We start from the raw sequence: 18,035 nt of genomic DNA on the forward strand, positions 1-18,035 counted from the left end.
GAATACAAAAAACTAAATATACTATAAGAGGAACTACACTGTAAAAACTGTGACAAGAGGTTACTTAAAAAACCTATGGCAACAAAGTGACACTTAATTTACTTAAGTAGATTTTAATTTCAAGTGATTTATGTAAAATTTAGATAAAATGTTAATTAAATTTCAACAAAAAACAATAATAGATATTATTGACATTGTCTTTTAAATATGTGTTGAATTTAGGGACAAAATCTCAAATTGAAGGTTAAAATTGCCTAATTGTAACAAAAAATTAGTTCATTTGAAATGAATCTCTGAGAAAAATTACTTTGAATTTACTAACGATCTGGCAAAGGTTTAGTAAAAATGACTAAAATATCCATTACAAAAAAATTAAAACTTTTTGTTTTTAATTAAAACTCTAATTGGATTCACTAATTTTCCAATTAAACATTATAATTAATGACTGAATAGTAAGAGAAAATCAAATTAATTTAACTTCTTTTCTGAGTAAAATGAATCAATTTCGCAAAGACAACATTCAAACAGTAATTGTTTTTATTGTGGAATTTAAAACATATACAAAATTTATAATATAATATTTTTCTGATTAATTTAGATTGTATGCACTGAAATTCTTCACTAGTGCTTGCCCCAAAATAATAGGAAGAATAGGCCATAATTGAAAATACAGTTTCAGCCAACTTCTCGAGAATGTCAGTCTTTACTTTGGAGGTGGGCAGAAGATTTCCATTCTTTTTATACTCCTCGGTGGCTCTTTCCAGTTACATTTCAGTTTCATGTGCAGACTGTGGAATGGGGAACAGCTTTGGCCAGGGCTCACAACGTTCTGTGAACTTCTGCCTTTTGAGAATAATGGTGTCCTGAGAAGATGTGGTTGCAGCAGAGTCTGCATTGGATACAACTGGATTGGATGATGAGTCATAGTCAGTTGATCAGAGGGGCTGCCGAAAACTGGCAGGATGACCAGGGTGATGCCAACAACCTTCACAGTGTCTTTGTCTTTTATCTGGTCACTTCTGCGAATAGTGAAGTAGTCCTGAAATTTTGGTTTAAAATACTGAAGACTTAAGTTGTTTGAAATCCCAAAGGTATCCTTCACAACACCTTGCAGCTCCTCTACTGTTGGTGGGATCCCTGATGGAAGAACCAACTTCTCCGTTTGGTCATCAGTGATTACATGGAGCTTTATCTCGTTCAACCTAGAATAAAATGTAAATGGACAGAGTTAAGTTAGATTAAGTAGGGTCAACTTTGTCATTTTCTGCTGCTTCAATTTCAAAACTGGTAGTTTAATTCAATACAATCATCCATCAAAACCTATTTAAAATGCATAGTCTACATACTGATCAGCTGAATTTAAGTTGAGGGATCTTCCAACAACTGAAAAGAACACAACATTAATAACAATCGCACTCTCCAAAGTAAAAATTTTACACACACAAATTGTTAAAGACAAATTTGAATTAATACTAAAATTTTTAAAGGTGAGATTCACATATAAAACAATGAAACTCTTTATTAGATTAAAAAGGGAATAGACTCTATTTTCTGTACCGATTTGGTGACAGATCATGACATGAAATAACACTATTTGTGTATTTATATACGTATATATCTTCCCATATTTGAAAAGATGTCCTTTTAATCTACACAAGGTCATCTCTGTATCCAAACACCATTGGGTGTTAAACATAGAAATTATGAAAGACTTATGTCAGATTAAACACGTATTACTATATTATTTCCTGAATGTACCTTTGTCTTGAAGATCGTTACATTGTGACTGAGCATGGGTCTCACTGATACACCGACCAAGTTTAACTGGAAACTTGCATTATCCCTCTATGTGAGCTGTGCCTGCACTAAATTCACAGGGCTCCGACAGCATGAAAATGAAAACCAGTTATTTTGCTGGACTGAGCCACTTTAGCTTAATTACCACAACTGAAAAACACTGCGTGGAGACAAAAGCTTTGAAAAACCGTGACTGACAAAATCCCGCACAAATGATTTTAATTACATCACTCACTGCTGAGTGCAAAACTTTTTCATAAAATTTTAAAAGTAAATGAGGGAGGTTACAGCTAGGGTTGCCAACTCCCTGAAAAATAAATAAGGGACACCTCGTGGCCAGGGCCGGGCGGCCCAGTTGTCTTCACCCTTCCCAGTGTGGTGAATTTTCTAGCTCTTTTTTTGTGTGTGAAATTATTTTTTTAACCATTTGACTTGAATTTGATTTAAGTAGATGTGTATTCTTTGTGATATGAACACATGTGAAACAAATGATCATTTAGCCATTTATTTTTTAGCTCAAAATGACAACATTAACACAATAAAACAGGTCTCCTTCTTAAACAGAAGCCTGTCATGCTTAACTTTTGAGAATATAAGTAAATCTTTCTTTAAAAGAACTCTGTCCTGCTTAACTTAAAATAATAGAAAACAATAGAAAGAAAAACATTCTTGTAACAGTGCACATTTAGTGCATTTAGTACAATTGGCTTAATGCTAATCAGCTGCTCCTGTTTGTAAACCCGCTTGTTCCCATGATTACGCATCTTAACTCATCATCATTATTCATCTATGTATTACTTTTATGTATTAGTCATCAATTTGTTGTAATTATCTATCCTTAAAGTTGTTTATTACACAAAATAAGTTATATTATCACACTTCTGGCCACATAGCCCTGATATTCACTGCACATGCCCATATTAACTTTTTCCAGCCAGGTGTTTTCCTTTTCCCATTTTTCCCTTTCTCTGAACAAACATTGCTGCTCTAACGCTGGGCTTACACTGTGCGGTTTTAGGCCCATTTTGAGCCGATTTTTGAGTGATCGGACCGATTTTGGCCTTCATCGTGCGTCGTGTAGTATACGTGGGGTAACGAGAAGTGATTAACACCTCACGACCAGCTCCCGATCATCAATCGCTCGTGAGGGTCTCACCACAGCCGCTCACACTGCTCGCGCGCAAACACGTAAACGTTGGTGTAAAAGATGGAGCAGCACGGCTGTGCAGCGTGTGATCTGGACACAAGCAATGGAGGCACACAACCGTGAAAATAGTTGGATTTACATTGCTGCTCAATCACAGCTGCCCGATCAATGTTTTTCATTAGCAATTTAGCAAAGTTGATGGTGGTGGTGTGTCTGTGTGAGTGAAAGACGGAGAGAGAGAGCGCGACAGATTTTCTGTTATAACCTTCATTTTATGGAGGCACAGTGTGAGCACTCAGGTCGCATCAGAGCATCGGGCGGTATAGTGTGAGACCCTGCATCGTGACCTACCAACTTCTAACCCCTGCGAGTCAATCGTGCAGTTTGAGCAGGAGCTGAATAACGTGACTGAAAAAATCGCACAGTGTCTGCCCAGCTTTAGGTGTACTGTCGTCCGAGACTTGCACCGCAGTGTCGGCGTTTGTTTCCCTGTTGGCCATGCTTCTTGTTGTGGTCATCTGTTGTCTTCCGGTATTTTCTCCGTAAGCGACCTTTCCTTGACCAATGAGATGAGCGGTAATCTGAATTGTCATACTCGTAAGTGTGCTGTCAGCTCATTGGTCACAAAGCAGGAGAGGGGCTGGGAATTATGTTTTCAAACAAAGCGTTAATTCCATTAAAAGTTATAGACTACTTTTGATTCTCACTGTATTACGGGACAAAGTGCGTCCCTTATTAGCTCAATACGGGACGTGTACTTTTGTTTCGAAATACGGGACGATTCCGTATTTTAAGGGACGGTTGGCAACCCTAGTTACAGCCCATCGAAATACATAATTGATATATTTTTTTAATATGGTAAAACGTGGTTAGTCAAAGCTCTTAAGTAACACAGCTGCGAAAGCTTGGAAAGTGACCTTATGCTAGCAGTCCACTTCGTGCCATTTTGTGTAAAAATACAATACTGTCATTACAGTGGTCATTATTAATCTAATTTTGACGTATCATACTGTTTAGAACTTTTACTCAAAACTGCTATACGTTATTGTTTAAAACGTGTCGTATATTCGTACAAATTCAGATAATCTTACCTCGGACAAAATGGAGATCATCCACTGCTGAAGCGTGTGTGTCCTGCATGTGGCACAACAGACTACAGGCAGAAGTGTAGAATGATTGAAATGAAAATGCTTTCATTAGTTAAATCTATTAGATTTCTTCATTTTTCACGGTACTCATACATTTTTGTTAAATCTGCTCAACAAACTATTGCTTAATTTACCCCAAACAAAATTGTGTAAATTTAAATAACTGAACATCTCAAAAATGTTTAATTTTTCTTAGATTTAATTAAAACAACACATACATGTTTTTACTGATTAATAGTTACTATTACTTTCCTATTAGATACTAATTAACCCAAATCACAGTTTTTACAGTGTAGAGCTCCGATGCAGCCATAGGTATAGCTGCTTCTGACGGACTTGGTCAGCTTTGTTCACTTATTGGGGTGAGGAGTGGAAGGTAAGTGAGTAGAGCTATGCTGTAGAGATGAGACGAAAAATATATCAGCAGCGTTGAACACAGCGTGCTACTAAATTGCATTTTAATTACTAACTCTCTGCCAATTTACTCTTTGACAACTTAAAAGGTATTAAAAATAAGAATTAATGATACATTTCAAAACTTCAGCACTCTGTAGGAATGTGAAGAAGACCTGGAAAGTTTGCAATATTTTAAAATTAAAACTACAATTAAATGAAATAATTAATGAGAGAACAAAATTTCTGATGCAAAGGCTGTGATTGGGGAACTTTGAACATGGTTATAAATCTGGAACATTCCTTGTTAACCAGCTAACGCTAAATAGTAGGGGTGCAACGATAATCGTATCGATATTGAACCGTTCGATACAGTGCTTTCGGTTCGGTACGCATATGTATCGAACATTACAAATTTTTTTATTTATTTTATCAACTTTCCTTCTGACGATGCTGTCTGTGTTGAGCGCTCAGTGGATCTGCGCTCGACAGTGCAGCCTAGGCAGAGTAGTCGAACGCAGATTCACTGAGCGCAGGGCAAGCTAGCGAGACAGAAGTTAAGCTCTCCTTGCAACATGGCAAATTGAACCTCCCCCACCCTCATTCAGATCTGGCGTTTGGAACTATTTTGGTTTTCATGTGACGTATGACCCTGAAGGTAAGCGTGTCATGGACTAAAGTAAAACAGTATGTTGGATGTGCCACGCAATGCTCAATTACATGGGTGGGAACTAGTGCGTTAGTGCAGTTAGCTCATTAACGTGTTGGCCGTCCAGCCCCATGCACGGGCGATCCGCGGTAGCTCGTTAATGGAGATTTGCCGTGTTGTGGCGTTAACGTCATTTCAACAAGATTTACGCTGACAGCACTAGTGGGAACACAACGAATATGACTGCACATTTACGCCGACATCATCCTAGTGCAAAGACAAGTGGAAGCAGACAAAAACAACAAGCACGCATGCTACAAACTTGAGTCATTTAGACAGCCGTTAGCACATGATTCTCCTTATGGGGACCTGATATGTTTAATATGCTGCTGAGAATATAGCCCAGAAGAAGCGTATAGTATAGCTTTTATTTTGGAAAGAGCCATTTCTCTGTAATAAACTCTCTTTTCCAAAGATCAGTGATTCCTCAATCAGATACAGGGCTTGCAAAATTGCCTGCCCGACGTCCCGGGGCTAGCGATTTTTCCAGTCGGGCTACCAAAATCTATCTCTGCCCTGCCCGTCGGCCTATCGTAGGAAGGAAAAATATATGTCAATGCTTTTGCATTCTTTTGGAAATGTAGCTGGGTAATTATGTCATTGGCATCTGTGAGCCACTGTCAATATGTGACATATTGAAATCGCGTTTGAATTTGCACTTGTTTTTTGCTTTCACTTTGCAATCGCACGAACTGTGTATAGAGAGTGACAGCACTGATTGGTGAGTGACGATAATTTGCTCACCAATTCCTCTGACATCGTCTCATCAATCATTAGCTTACTATGCAAACATGACAAGTGAAATCTCCCGCAGCAAGCTTAAACATGTGAGAGGTTGATCGCGCAGAGAATCGCTGAGCTTATGTGAGTGCATCTGTAAAAGCAGCAGGATATATATTTTAGTTCTGCTGAGCCAAATAAGACAGGTCAGGGTGAAGAAGTGACAGCCAAAGAAAAGCTTACCACAAAACGGAAAAGTTATGACAAATCAGACTATAAGGCAAAAAGAAAGTGCAGCTTTATGGTTTCATGGACAACAGAATTTCTGTGGCTACAATATGACGAGCTAAATAACAAGGGCTGCAATTAAGTGGTCCGCAGGTGCGCATTCGCTGTCAAAATAAAAAACACGCACTAGATAAGAAGTTGCAACGCGTGTTTGCGTACATAAGATTTTCAGGAGGAGGACAGACATTTGTTTAGAACTCTTAAAGATGTCGAAGAAGCAAGCTCCTTTAAGCAATTACTGTGATGTTCCTCCACCTCCAAAGAAATGTCAGGAGTCCGAACCACAAAAGAAGCACGTATTCTCAGAAAAGTAGTTGCAGGAGGTGAGCTGGCTTCAAACAAATGATGAACGCACAGAGATGTGGTGCGGAATGTGCCGTGAAAATTTAATAAATGACAAATTAAAAAGGCATGAACATTTTTTTTTGTATCAAAAAAATATCAAACCGTGACACCAAAGTATCGAACCGAACCGAACCGTGAATTTTGTGTATCGTTGCACCCCTACTAAATAGCTAAAGCACTGTCAAACATATGCATATGGCGTTGTACTATATCATTATATTAATCCCTTTACTATAGTATTCTTTTGTTTTTATGTTTTAGTTTCACTCTGATTTAATGGTATGTGGCGGTGCAATGTAAAATAAAGCATCGGGAGCTGGGATGCTACATCCTGACTCCTGTATTCTTTGGCTTGCTACTGAATTGTGGACCTACGCACACATGCAGACACAAGGAGAGCAGTACAGTGAAAAGATGGATATGGAGCTGAATAAACTACAGGGTGGGCCATTTATATGGATACACCGTAATAACATGGGAATGGTTGGTGATATTAAAGTCCTGTTTGTGGCACATTAGTATATGTGAGGGGGCAAACTCCTCAAGATGGGTGGTGACCATGGTGGCCATTTAGAAGTCGGCCATCTTGGATACAACTTTTGTTTTTTCAATAGGAACAGGGCCATGTGACACATCAAACTTATTGGTAATGTCACAAGAAAACGAATGGTGTGCTTGTTTTCAACGTAACTTTATTCTTTCATGAGTTATTTACAAGTTTCTGACCACTTATAAAATGTGTTCAATGTGCTGCCCATTGTGTTGGATTGTCAATGCAACCCTCTTCTCCCACTCTTCACACACTGATAGCAACACCGCAGGAGAAATGCCAGCACAGGCACCCAATATCCGTAGTTTCAGGTGCTGCACATCTCGTATCTTCACACCATAGACAATTGCCTTCAGATGACCCCAAAGATAAAAGTCTAAGGGGGTCAGATCGGGAGGCCTTGGAGGCTTTTCAACTGGCCCACGACGACCAATCCACTTTCCAGGAAACCGTTCATTTAGGAATGCTCGGACCTTGCACCCATAATGTGGTGGTGCACCATCTTGCTGGAAGAACTCAGGGAACGTGCCAGCTTCAGTGCACAAAGAGGGAAGCACATCATCATGTAGCAATTTCAAATATCCAGTGGCCTTGAGGTTTCCATTGATGAAGAATGGACCCACTATCGTTGTACCCCATATACCACACCAAACCATCACTTTTGTTGTTCCAACAGTCTTGGAGGATCCATCCAATGTGGGTTAGTATCAGACCAATAGCGGTGGTTTTGTTTGTTAACTTCACCATTTACATAAAAGTTTGTCTCATCACTGAACAAAATCTTCTGCGTGATCTGAGGGTCCTGTTCCAATTTTTGTTTTGCCCATTCTGCAAATTCTGTGTGCCGATCTGGGTCATCCTCGTTGAGATGCTGCAGTAGCTGGAGTTTGTAAGGGTGCCATTTGTGAGTAGCCAATATCCGCCGAAGGGATGTTCGACTAATGCCACTCTCCAGTGACATGCGGCGAGTGCTACGCTGTGGGCTCTTGCTGAATGAAGCTAAGACAGCCACTGATGTTTCTTCATTAGTGATATTTTTCTTGCATCCACATTTTGGCAAATCCAACACTGAACCAGTTTCACGAAACTTAGCAAGCAGTTTGCTAACTGTAGCATGGGAGACGGGTGGTCTCGTAGGGTGTCTTGCATTGAAATCTGCTGCAATGACCCGGTTACTGCATTCACCAGATATCAACACAATTTAGATCCGCTCCTCACGTGTTAACCTCTTCGACATGTAAATGGCTGTGAACAAAGAGAAACTTGTAAATAACTCATGAAAGAATAAAGTTACGTTGAAAACAAGCACACCATTGTTTTTCTTGTGACATTACCAATAAGTTTGATGTGTCACATGGCCCTGTTCCTATTGAAAAAACAAAAGTTGTATCCAAGATGGCCGACTTCTAAATGGCCACCATGGTCACCACCCATCTTGAGGAGTTTGCCCCCTCACATATACTAATGTGCCACAAACAGGACTTTAATATCACCAACCATTCCCATGTTATTACGGTGTATCCATATAAATGGCCCACCCTGTACATCGCAGTTTTTTGACGTGAACAGTAAACATGGACAAGACATGCTGGAGAAGCCCTTCACTGAAGAAATCACTGAGCATTAAAGATAAGGCATCAGCTCTAAACATTCTGGTTCTAAATGCTCATCAAAATCATCTGGGGGTATTGAAGCGGCATGAGCAAGAGCATTGGCAGAAGCTGCAAGAGCTTGTGAAACATTTGTAGAAAGGGAAAATGCCATCAAGGTTTCCAAAGCAAGATTGGAGGCTAATTTAGATGCCCTGCATTTTGAAAAGTAGGCAGCAGCTGCATTGCCCAGGTAGACACATTAAAGGCCGCAGGCTGCTGTGGCTCAGGAGGCAGAGCAGGTCATCTACTGGAAGGTTTGGAATCAAATGTTTGGTGGATCGATCCCTGGCTCCCCCAAGTCTGCATGCCAAATATTGCAAGATATTAACCAAAGCTGCTCTCTGATGCATCCATCAGAGTATGAATATGCGTAAGCACTTTAATCATAGAAGAAGATCAGTGAGGAAGAAAGTGCTCTTGTGAATGTTAAGTGCTTTGACTGCACCATGAACAAATGAAAACCAATATGCAGCTAGTCCCCTGATGAAGAGTATGCATCCAGTGCAGGTGTGATGGACATGGCAAAAACTTTGGCACATATAGAACTGGTCGGTCACAATTATCACAATTTGATGACTGTCCAGAAACCTACAGATCATGAACGTCATCTTTCCTTACCACAATAAAGGATTTAAACCTTACCACCAGTTAAGAGTTGGACTTGCTTGCAGCATTAGCCCCATTGTGCAGAAGCCGCCATGCAACTTGCAGGACAAATGGATTTCTCAAGGATCAAAGTATAAGGAAGAGTATCATATATCTTATCATCCCGTCTCTTTCCTTACTCAGTTTATCTGCCTGGTGGCAGATAAACTGCCTGGTGGCAGTTGGGATCATTCCTTGTCTTGACAAGGAATGATCCCAGCTTTGTACATCAAAGCAACTATTTTCCCAAGCTAGAGAGGCTTTTCTTAAAGCCTGTAAAATTCAGGAAACCAGTGTCGATGCAAAAGACTAATGTCTAGTCGGATGCAGATCAGAAGGTAACAGCTAACGATGAACCAGATAAATATTGTCCCATCCACTACAAGCCTCACCCACTGAGGAAATGCTGTGGCTTTAGATTGGAAACAACTGAAGATTAGAAGGCCTGCTTAAAAGAGCAACAAAATTGTTTCAGATGCTGCTCATCATCTGGACATCTTGCCCGCACCTGCAAAGCTGCATTAAAATGTGATGAGTCCAGCTATAGATGGAACATAACCCTGACAGACCCAGCAATGTTTGCATGCTTTTCAGCATTTACTTTTTTATTATTTCACAGTTGCTGTTACAACACTTCTCGGCTGCAGTGTCCCGGCTGCCAGCCACACATACACAACAACAACAATGCAACAGGGGCCAGACTCCAAACACTTTGGAGAATGTGAGAATGTGGATGAGGGTCTGGTTTCCAAATGAACCAACTAAAGAGGAAGCCATTTGCCTGATTAAGGGAACACAAACCTCTCTTGCAGAGTCTTATTTAAGCCTTAAAAATATCGTATCAAACAGCATGAATTTTCTAAGAGCATTTCCAGCAGAAGACCACATGCAGGACATCAAGTGTCCAAGCCTCTCAGTTCACTAATACCACTTGGCTGACTGGACCAGCATTCTTAAATCAACCACACAAGAGCTCTGTTGAGCAGCAAAACATCTTCAGTCTTGTTGACCCAGAATCAGATAAAAAAGGTTCAGTCACAAGTCACAGCTGTGCAGCTAGGGCTACGTTCACACTCCAGGTCTTAATGCTCAATTCTGATTTTTTTGATCAAATCCAATTTTTTTTGTCTGCTTGTTCACACTACAAATAAAATGTGACAGCAAACACACTAGTGTGAACCCTCAAAGCGGCCCGCATGCGCAAAAGAAGACATCACACACAACGCGCTCTGTTTAGACCCAGACCAAACAGTATTGTTTGACTGTTTCGGATTTTATGTTTTCCAATTTTGCTTTAAGTTATAAAGTTATTTTGTTATTTACATATGGCCTAATAATGATCCTTGTTGCTGTTTAAGAGAGGAGCGGTGCTTCAAAGGATAGTTGCAGATTTCTGTCAGAATCTGCAGATTATACAGTACAAATAAAATGTTCACATATCTCCAACATTGTCTTCCCAACAGTTTCACAGACATCTACACTGGATGGCCAGGAAGCGTTCACGATGTCTTATTGGGCGCTTCTCCGGCACTGGTAATTGGTGTCTGTCTCGTGTCAGTGATGTAAAAGACGGATTTAAAGGCGACATGAAACTGCCATGGTGCTGGGTCGTTGACCCAGCGTTTTGGGTTTTATATGATTATTTTCCTCTCTTCTAGTTATTCCGATTTTGGTATTCTGTGTCCTCCCCTTGTGCCCTGTTTGTGTTCTGGATTTCCTGTTTTATTTTGAAGGTCTGTGTGTGTTGTCATTGTGTTCAGCTTGTATCCTCCAGTCGTCTTTGTGTATTAGGATCAGCTGTTCTTTCCTCCTGTGCGTGATTACCTGATTACCTTGTGTGTGTGCATAGATAGTGGGTGTCGGTCTGTGCTCGTTGTCAGCTCGTCTGTGTTTCATGGTGTTCTGTTCCTTGTTTGCGTCTCTCTGCCCCTCACCCCGTTTTGTATGATCTCTGGTTTGTTATTTAGTTTTTCCAGTCTAGGTTTCTTCAGTTAATTGTCATGCCTCACTGCCTGTTCTGTCACTCCGTCACTTGGAAATAAACGTCACTAGCATCATCAATCTACTGCCTGCATTTTGGGTCCTCTTTCCCTCCAACACCACACGGCTCGCCTCGGCAACTGTGACACAAACAGCAGTCGCTTTCTAAAACATCAGATTTGTATCGGATTCAGTACCACATACGAAAGTGACCCAGGTCGGATTTAAAAATATCGGATTTGTGCTGTTCAAACTGTCATACCATGATCGGATATGGGTCGCATGCGGTCAAAAAAGTCGTGTTCGATGTGCTTTTGCCTGCAGTGTGAACGTAGCCTAAGAATGAGGAAAAGACAACAAGAAAATAAACACGCAAACAAGAAACACATTTTTTTTCCCATTCAGGGCAACTGTGTTGGTTCTTGGTATTAGTGCAGTTTGAAACATTTTTGATGCATTTTTCAAAAGTATATAATAACAACTGATAGTCGTTTTGCTAAATTTTCCATGTTTTTATTTACCTGACCAAGTATTGGAAATACTCAGCGAAATACTTAGGTCATATCTTTTTCAATTCAATTCAATTTTATTTATATAGCGCCAAATCACAGCAACAGTCGCCTCAAGGCGCTTTATATTGTAAGGTAGACCCTACAATAATACATACAGAGGAAAACCCAACAATCATATGACTCCCTATGAGCAAACACTTTGGGAAGGAAAAACTCCCTTTTAACAGGAAGAAACCTCCAGCAGAACCAGGCTCAGGGAGGGGCGGGGCCATCTGCTGCAACCGGTTGGGGTGAGAGAAGGAAAACAGGATAAATACATGCTGTGGAAGAGAGACAGAGATTAATAACAAGTGTGATTGAGTGCAGAGAGGTCTGTTAACACATAGTGAGTGAGAAAGGTGACTGGAAATGAAAAACTCAATGCATCATGGGAATCCCCGGCAGCCTAAGTCTATTGCAGCATAACTAAGGGAGGATTCAGGGTCACCTGGTCCAGCCCTAACTATATGCTTTAGCAAAAAGGAAAGTTTTAAGCCTAATCTTGAAAGTAGAGATAGTGTCTGTCTCCTGAATCCAAACTAGAAGCTGGTTCCACAGAAGAGGGGCCTGAAAACTGAAGGCTCTGCCTCCCATTCTACTTTTAAATACTCTAGGAACAACAAGTAGGCCTGCAGAGCGAGAGCGAAGTGCTCTAATAGGGTGATATGGTACTACAAGGTCATTAAGATAAGATGTGGCCTGATTATTTAAGACCTTGTGTGTGAGGAGCAGGATTTGGAATTAACTTCTGGATTAAACAGGAAGCCAATGAAGGCAAGCCAATACTGGAGAAATCTGCTCTCTCTTTCTAGTCCCTGTATCATGGATGGATAAAGCTGTGTGTTATCTGCATAGCAGTGAAAACCTATGAAGTCTATTAGATAGATATGACACAAACCACTGCAGTGTGGTACCTGTAATGCCGACAGCGTACTCTAATCGCTCTAATAGGATATTTTGGTCGACAGCATCGAACGCTGCACTGAGGTCTCGCAGGACAAGCACAGAGATGAGTCCACTGTCAGAGGCCATAAGAAGATCATTTGTAACCTTCACTAAAGCTGTTTCTGTGCTGTGATGAGCTCTGAAACCTGACTGAAGCCATTCCTTCAAATAAGCCATTCCTCTGCAGATGATCTGTTAGCTGTTTGACAACTACTCTTTCAAGGATGTTTGATATGAAAGGAAGGTTGGAGATTGGCCTACAATTAGCTAACACTGCTGGCTCTAGAGATGGCTTTTTAAGTTTAATTACTGCCAGCTTGAAAGCCTGTAGTACATAGCCGAATATTAGAGATAGATTGATTATATTTAAGATCGAAGCTTAAATTCATGGCAGGAGTTCTCTGAGCAGTCTTATAGGAATGGGGTCTAAAAGACATTAGATGGATTGGAGAAATGAATTACTGAAGTTAACCCAGAAAGATCAATCAGAGAAAAAGAATCTAAATGAATATCAATGGTGCTGTAGATAATGTTACATCTGTGAGATGATTATAAGTCTTTTTTTTTCTCTAATGGTTAAAATTTTATTTGTGAAGAAGTTCATGAAGTCATTACTAGCTGTTAAAGGGATGGTTGGCTCAACAGTGCTCTGATTTTTTGTCAGCCTGGCTACAGTGCTGAAGAGAAACCAAAGCCCAATCAAGATGGTTTAGGAGCATAGAGTGAAGTCAAAGGGGCCAACAAGTGCTCAGTACTTTGTATGTTATATTTCATGAAAACTACCACATGTGCTGTAATATAAAGAGCTCTGTTCTTCTTCCAGTAGCTTCTGGAATCTTGATTTTAAATTACTTCCAGCAGATTTTGGGGCTGCTATCCCCATTTTAACATACTCATCTAATGGTATACTGCAGTGGGAGAAGGCAAAATTAGTTGAAACAAAGAAATTAAAAAATTAATTGAAGTCAAAATGTAAACTATTCATATTATGTATTATATTGTGTACTTTTTATGTCTATTATGCTGATGCTGTAAAATTTATGATTCTAATTTTTATGTTTTAGTTGGCTACACCACCAGTGATCTTGTGTTCATGTGGCAGTCTGACCCAGTTCAAATGGATGAGATTGCTCTCCCACAGTTTGACATCAAGCAAGAGGATATAAAATATGGAAACTGCACAAAGTACTACCAAGGAACAGGTTAGTAATCTGTAATTGAATTAAAAGACTATGTCCAATTTCTGTAAATTGAAATTTTATTATACTATGCAGGAGAAAACTAGTCTGTGCATGTATTACTTCTAGGCTAGGCTATAGTAACCCGTTATTATCAGGTCACTCTAAGAGCTTCTTGTAAAGCCTTCAGTTTGTTTAGAATGCTGCAGCAAGAGTACTGACAGGGACTAGAAAGAGAGATGATATTTTCTCCTAATTCCATCGCTTACTCTCAGGCTACCTGTTAAATATAGAATTTAAAATCCTTCTTAAATAAGGTCTTAAATAATCAAGTCCAATCTTATCTTAAATAAATAATAGTAGTATATTATCACAGTAGGCCACTTCTCTCAGACTACAGAATTACCCGAGTTTCTCAAAGCAGAATGGGAGGAAGAGCCTTCAGTTATCAGGCCCCTCTTCTGCAGAACCAGCTTCCCTCTCTACTTTCAACATTAGGCTTAAAATTTTCCTTTTTGACAACTCTGGATCAGGTGAGCCTGAATCCTCCCATAGTTACGCAGCAATAGGCTTAGGCTGCTTGGGGCTTCCCATGATTCATTGATTGTTTCTTCTTCGCTCACCTCATTTTCGTGTTCTGTGCATTTATCGACCATTATTATTTTTATTCATTAGCAGTGATTAAACTCTATCGCTCTCTTCTAGTGTGTCTTTTGTCACTTCTACTCTCCCCTCCCCTAAATAGTTTCTTCCTGTTAAAGGCGAGTTTTTTTGTTCGCGTTGTCACCAAGTGATTGCTCATAGGAGTTGTCTGATTGTCGGGATTGTCTAAAAAGATAATTTGCCATTATTAACTACAATGAAAATAAGATAGTTTGTCTCAAAGTAATGCAGAAAATATTGAATATGAACAGCTTATCTTATCTATTTAAGATCTGTGTGTTTGAGTATTTAATCATTCTCTGTTTCCAGGATACTACACCTGTGTCGAGGTTATATTTACGTTGCGACGGCAGGTCGGTTTTTACTTGATGGGAGTTTACGCTCCAACACTGTTGATTGTTGTTTTGTCCTGGTTGTCATTCTGGATCAACCCTGATGCCTCAGCTGCAAGGGTGCCACTAGGTGAGTACCACAAAAACACATTTTGCATTCTTTGTTTGAATCACTTTACATTTAAGTAAACTGTAACCAAATGTTTGCATTTCAGTGCTGGGTACCCTATACAGAGAAGTGTTTGGCCTAAGACTCCTCATGCTTAAATTTCAATACAGGCATTGATTATTTGTGTTTGCAGGTAACACAGCTGCTTCTTTATTCAAGACAGTTGGACACCTCAAAGGAAAAAAAACATACAAATCACTTAATAATTGTTAATTTCCACTTAGGTCTTGCATTGACCATGCTGGTTCATTGTCAATACATACTGGTGCAATTAATGGGACAATGAATTACGTTCTATTACTGTGCTTCCCTTTAAAATCTCAGCTTTGAAATAGGTTTCTTGAAAACAGCAGCTGAATTCATGAAAACACTAAGTTTATGAAAAGCATTTGTCAAGAGTTTGTTAATTTTGACAGATGATTTTCGTTTAATATTGTCACCTAAATTCTTTTACTTTTAGTATAGTTTTAGTTAACCAAAAGTCATAAGATTATTGTTGATTAAATCTAAAGTTGATTCAGTTGACTAAAATATAAAGTGTAGAGGTCTCATGTCTTTCCAGTGAGAGTAGCTCCAAGGGTCAACCTTTTGCTGTGTTTTCATGAGAAACAAGGAGCATGGGAGAAAGCTGTACCATGTACTGAAAAGAAAGAAAAGCAGATGTAGATTAAATGTCTATGTCTAACCTTAATGCACAAGGATCATTTCTAAACTTGTCTCACCTGTCTCCCCAGCTTTATCGGTTCTGATTGAATCCAGTCTCCCCAGCAATGCCTGATCTCATGTTACTTTATATAAAATGGACCCCATTAAGTTCCATAAAGCTTGCCATCCAGATTTTAGAATAGAGAAATGGTATGGCATCTTTGTGTGTACATGAGCATATTCTTATTTGTTGTGGCTACGACTGTTACTGGAAGACAAACTGATAAATTTGTCATTTATCTGTGTAGAGCCATATATTTTGTTTCTTACATTTCACCTTCACAAAGCTACTGTAAAGCAATACTTATCAAACCTAGTTCAGTAATCAATTGCTATGAACATGTGGTTATTTCAGCATATATAGCATGTAATTCGGGCAAATATAAAGCAAATCTGACTATGCTGGCCTTTACAGAATTGTAATTGGATTAATAAGACATGACATCAACAAATTTAATAACAAGATGCATGTCTCAGAGGGGCTTTAACCAGGCCATTTTCTGAGAAACATCCTCTTCCTGATGTTAAATTTGTTTTCAAGTCCTATTGAGAGCATTATTATATGCATGCATGAGATTTTCATTATGAATCAGTACCTAATTTCAGTCAAGATTCCTCGTTGCTCTGTTCCCACAAAGACAGATTGAATATTGAATGATGAGAAAAAAAAGTGCTAGCTGTAACTGTAGACTGATCATTCACTTCTTAAAACTTTACCTCACTAAAACATATTTTAATACTACTGTTTCCCTCTGCTCAGATTGACATAATGATGCAGCCATACATTTAATACTGTGCTTGATAAAGGATCATAATGTTCAATTTACAGAACTCTTAAAGAAGGCATTCAGATGTAACTGAGTTGTAGCAAATGCGATGTTATATGTATATTCAATATGGTGTATTATAATGATCACTACTTTTAAAATTGAATCTCCTCTTTTTGATGTATCCAAGCAGAATTAAATGATCAGAAATCTCAATTACCTGGAAATGATTATTATAAAATGGTAAAATTAACATGTTAACGTCTGTGCTTTTCTAGGTATTTTGTCAGTGCTTTCGCTATCCAGTGAGAGCATGTCCTTGGCTTCAGAGCTACCAAAGGTTTCCTATGTAAAGGCTATTGATATTTGGCTCATTGCCTGTCTGCTCTTTGGTTTTTCATCCCTGGTGGAATATGCTGTAGTCCAGGTCAGTTCTTGCAAACAACCACTCACACTGTACTGTAAAATACATCTTGCTATATATAAAATATCTGTGTACACATAGCTTAGTTGGAAAACCTACTTGGGGAACAAGCCTTGGGACAAGATAACAATAACTGCATCAGCAATTCAACAAAATATTTGCATACTATTTTGCAGTGTAGAGGTTTCTGTCAGAGTTTAGGGTCCAGATGCAGATGTGCAGAGATGGAATTCTAAACAAAAAGCAAGCGTTTATTTTGGCTGCCGTTTGCTGTTTTTGCATATTTCTCCATCTCTGAGTGAAGTCCCCTCACAGTCTTTTGAGATGCAGCACCAGGCTTATAGCCTGGTTTATAGCTTGGTGCTGCAGCACACACACTGTCTATTAAACCGACCAGAATCTGTTTGTGCGTTTGCAGTTGGAGACTATCCCAGTTGCCATTGGTGAAGAGACAGGGTATACCTGGACAGATCACCAGTCTCTAGGCTATAATAAAAATGAAATGTTTATTACTTAAATTCAAAAATAGTACCTAGAACTTTTCATTCATGTTTCCCATGGAAATAAGTTGACAGAACTTAAAAGGAATCCTAGTAATGGTCAACAGTGGCTAACACAGAGCACTGCAGTCAAGCGAGCCGACATCAATTTTCTTACACTGACTGCACTAAGCTTTACAGTAGCGCTTCTTCTTTGTTGCTGATTGAAAACACAGGCGCAAGCACACACACACACACACACACACACACACACACACACACACACACACACACACACACACACACACATACAAATGAACACATTCACTTTTTTTCTCTTCAGGAAATTAAGAGAAATTAAGCTCCTGCACCATTGTTTTCCTGATTGGGTGTTCATTTATTCTTCTTTTCAGTTTGGGTGGCAATGTTATTCTTCCTTCAGCTACTC

At 39.3% G+C, this 18,035-nt stretch overlaps 1 protein-coding gene across 1 annotated transcript in view; it reads left to right on the forward strand.

The window, feature by feature from the left end:
• LOC308396052 (glycine receptor subunit beta-like) overlaps window positions 1-18,035 on the forward strand; it is a 77,201-nt gene that overhangs the window by 38,264 nt on the left and 20,902 nt on the right. Inside the window, exons 7-9 of the mRNA XM_080881114.1 lie at window positions 13,935-14,072; window positions 15,021-15,173; window positions 16,963-17,111. Of these exons, the coding sequence (XP_080737240.1) occupies window positions 13,935-14,072; window positions 15,021-15,173; window positions 16,963-17,111 (440 nt within the window). The remainder of the gene's footprint in view (window positions 1-13,934; window positions 14,073-15,020; window positions 15,174-16,962; window positions 17,112-18,035) is intronic.

Source organism: Rhamphochromis sp. 'chilingali' (genome assembly GCF_963969265.1).
Source record: "Rhamphochromis sp. 'chilingali' genome assembly, chromosome: 4".
NCBI lineage: Eukaryota > Metazoa > Chordata > Actinopteri > Cichliformes > Cichlidae > Rhamphochromis > Rhamphochromis sp. 'chilingali'.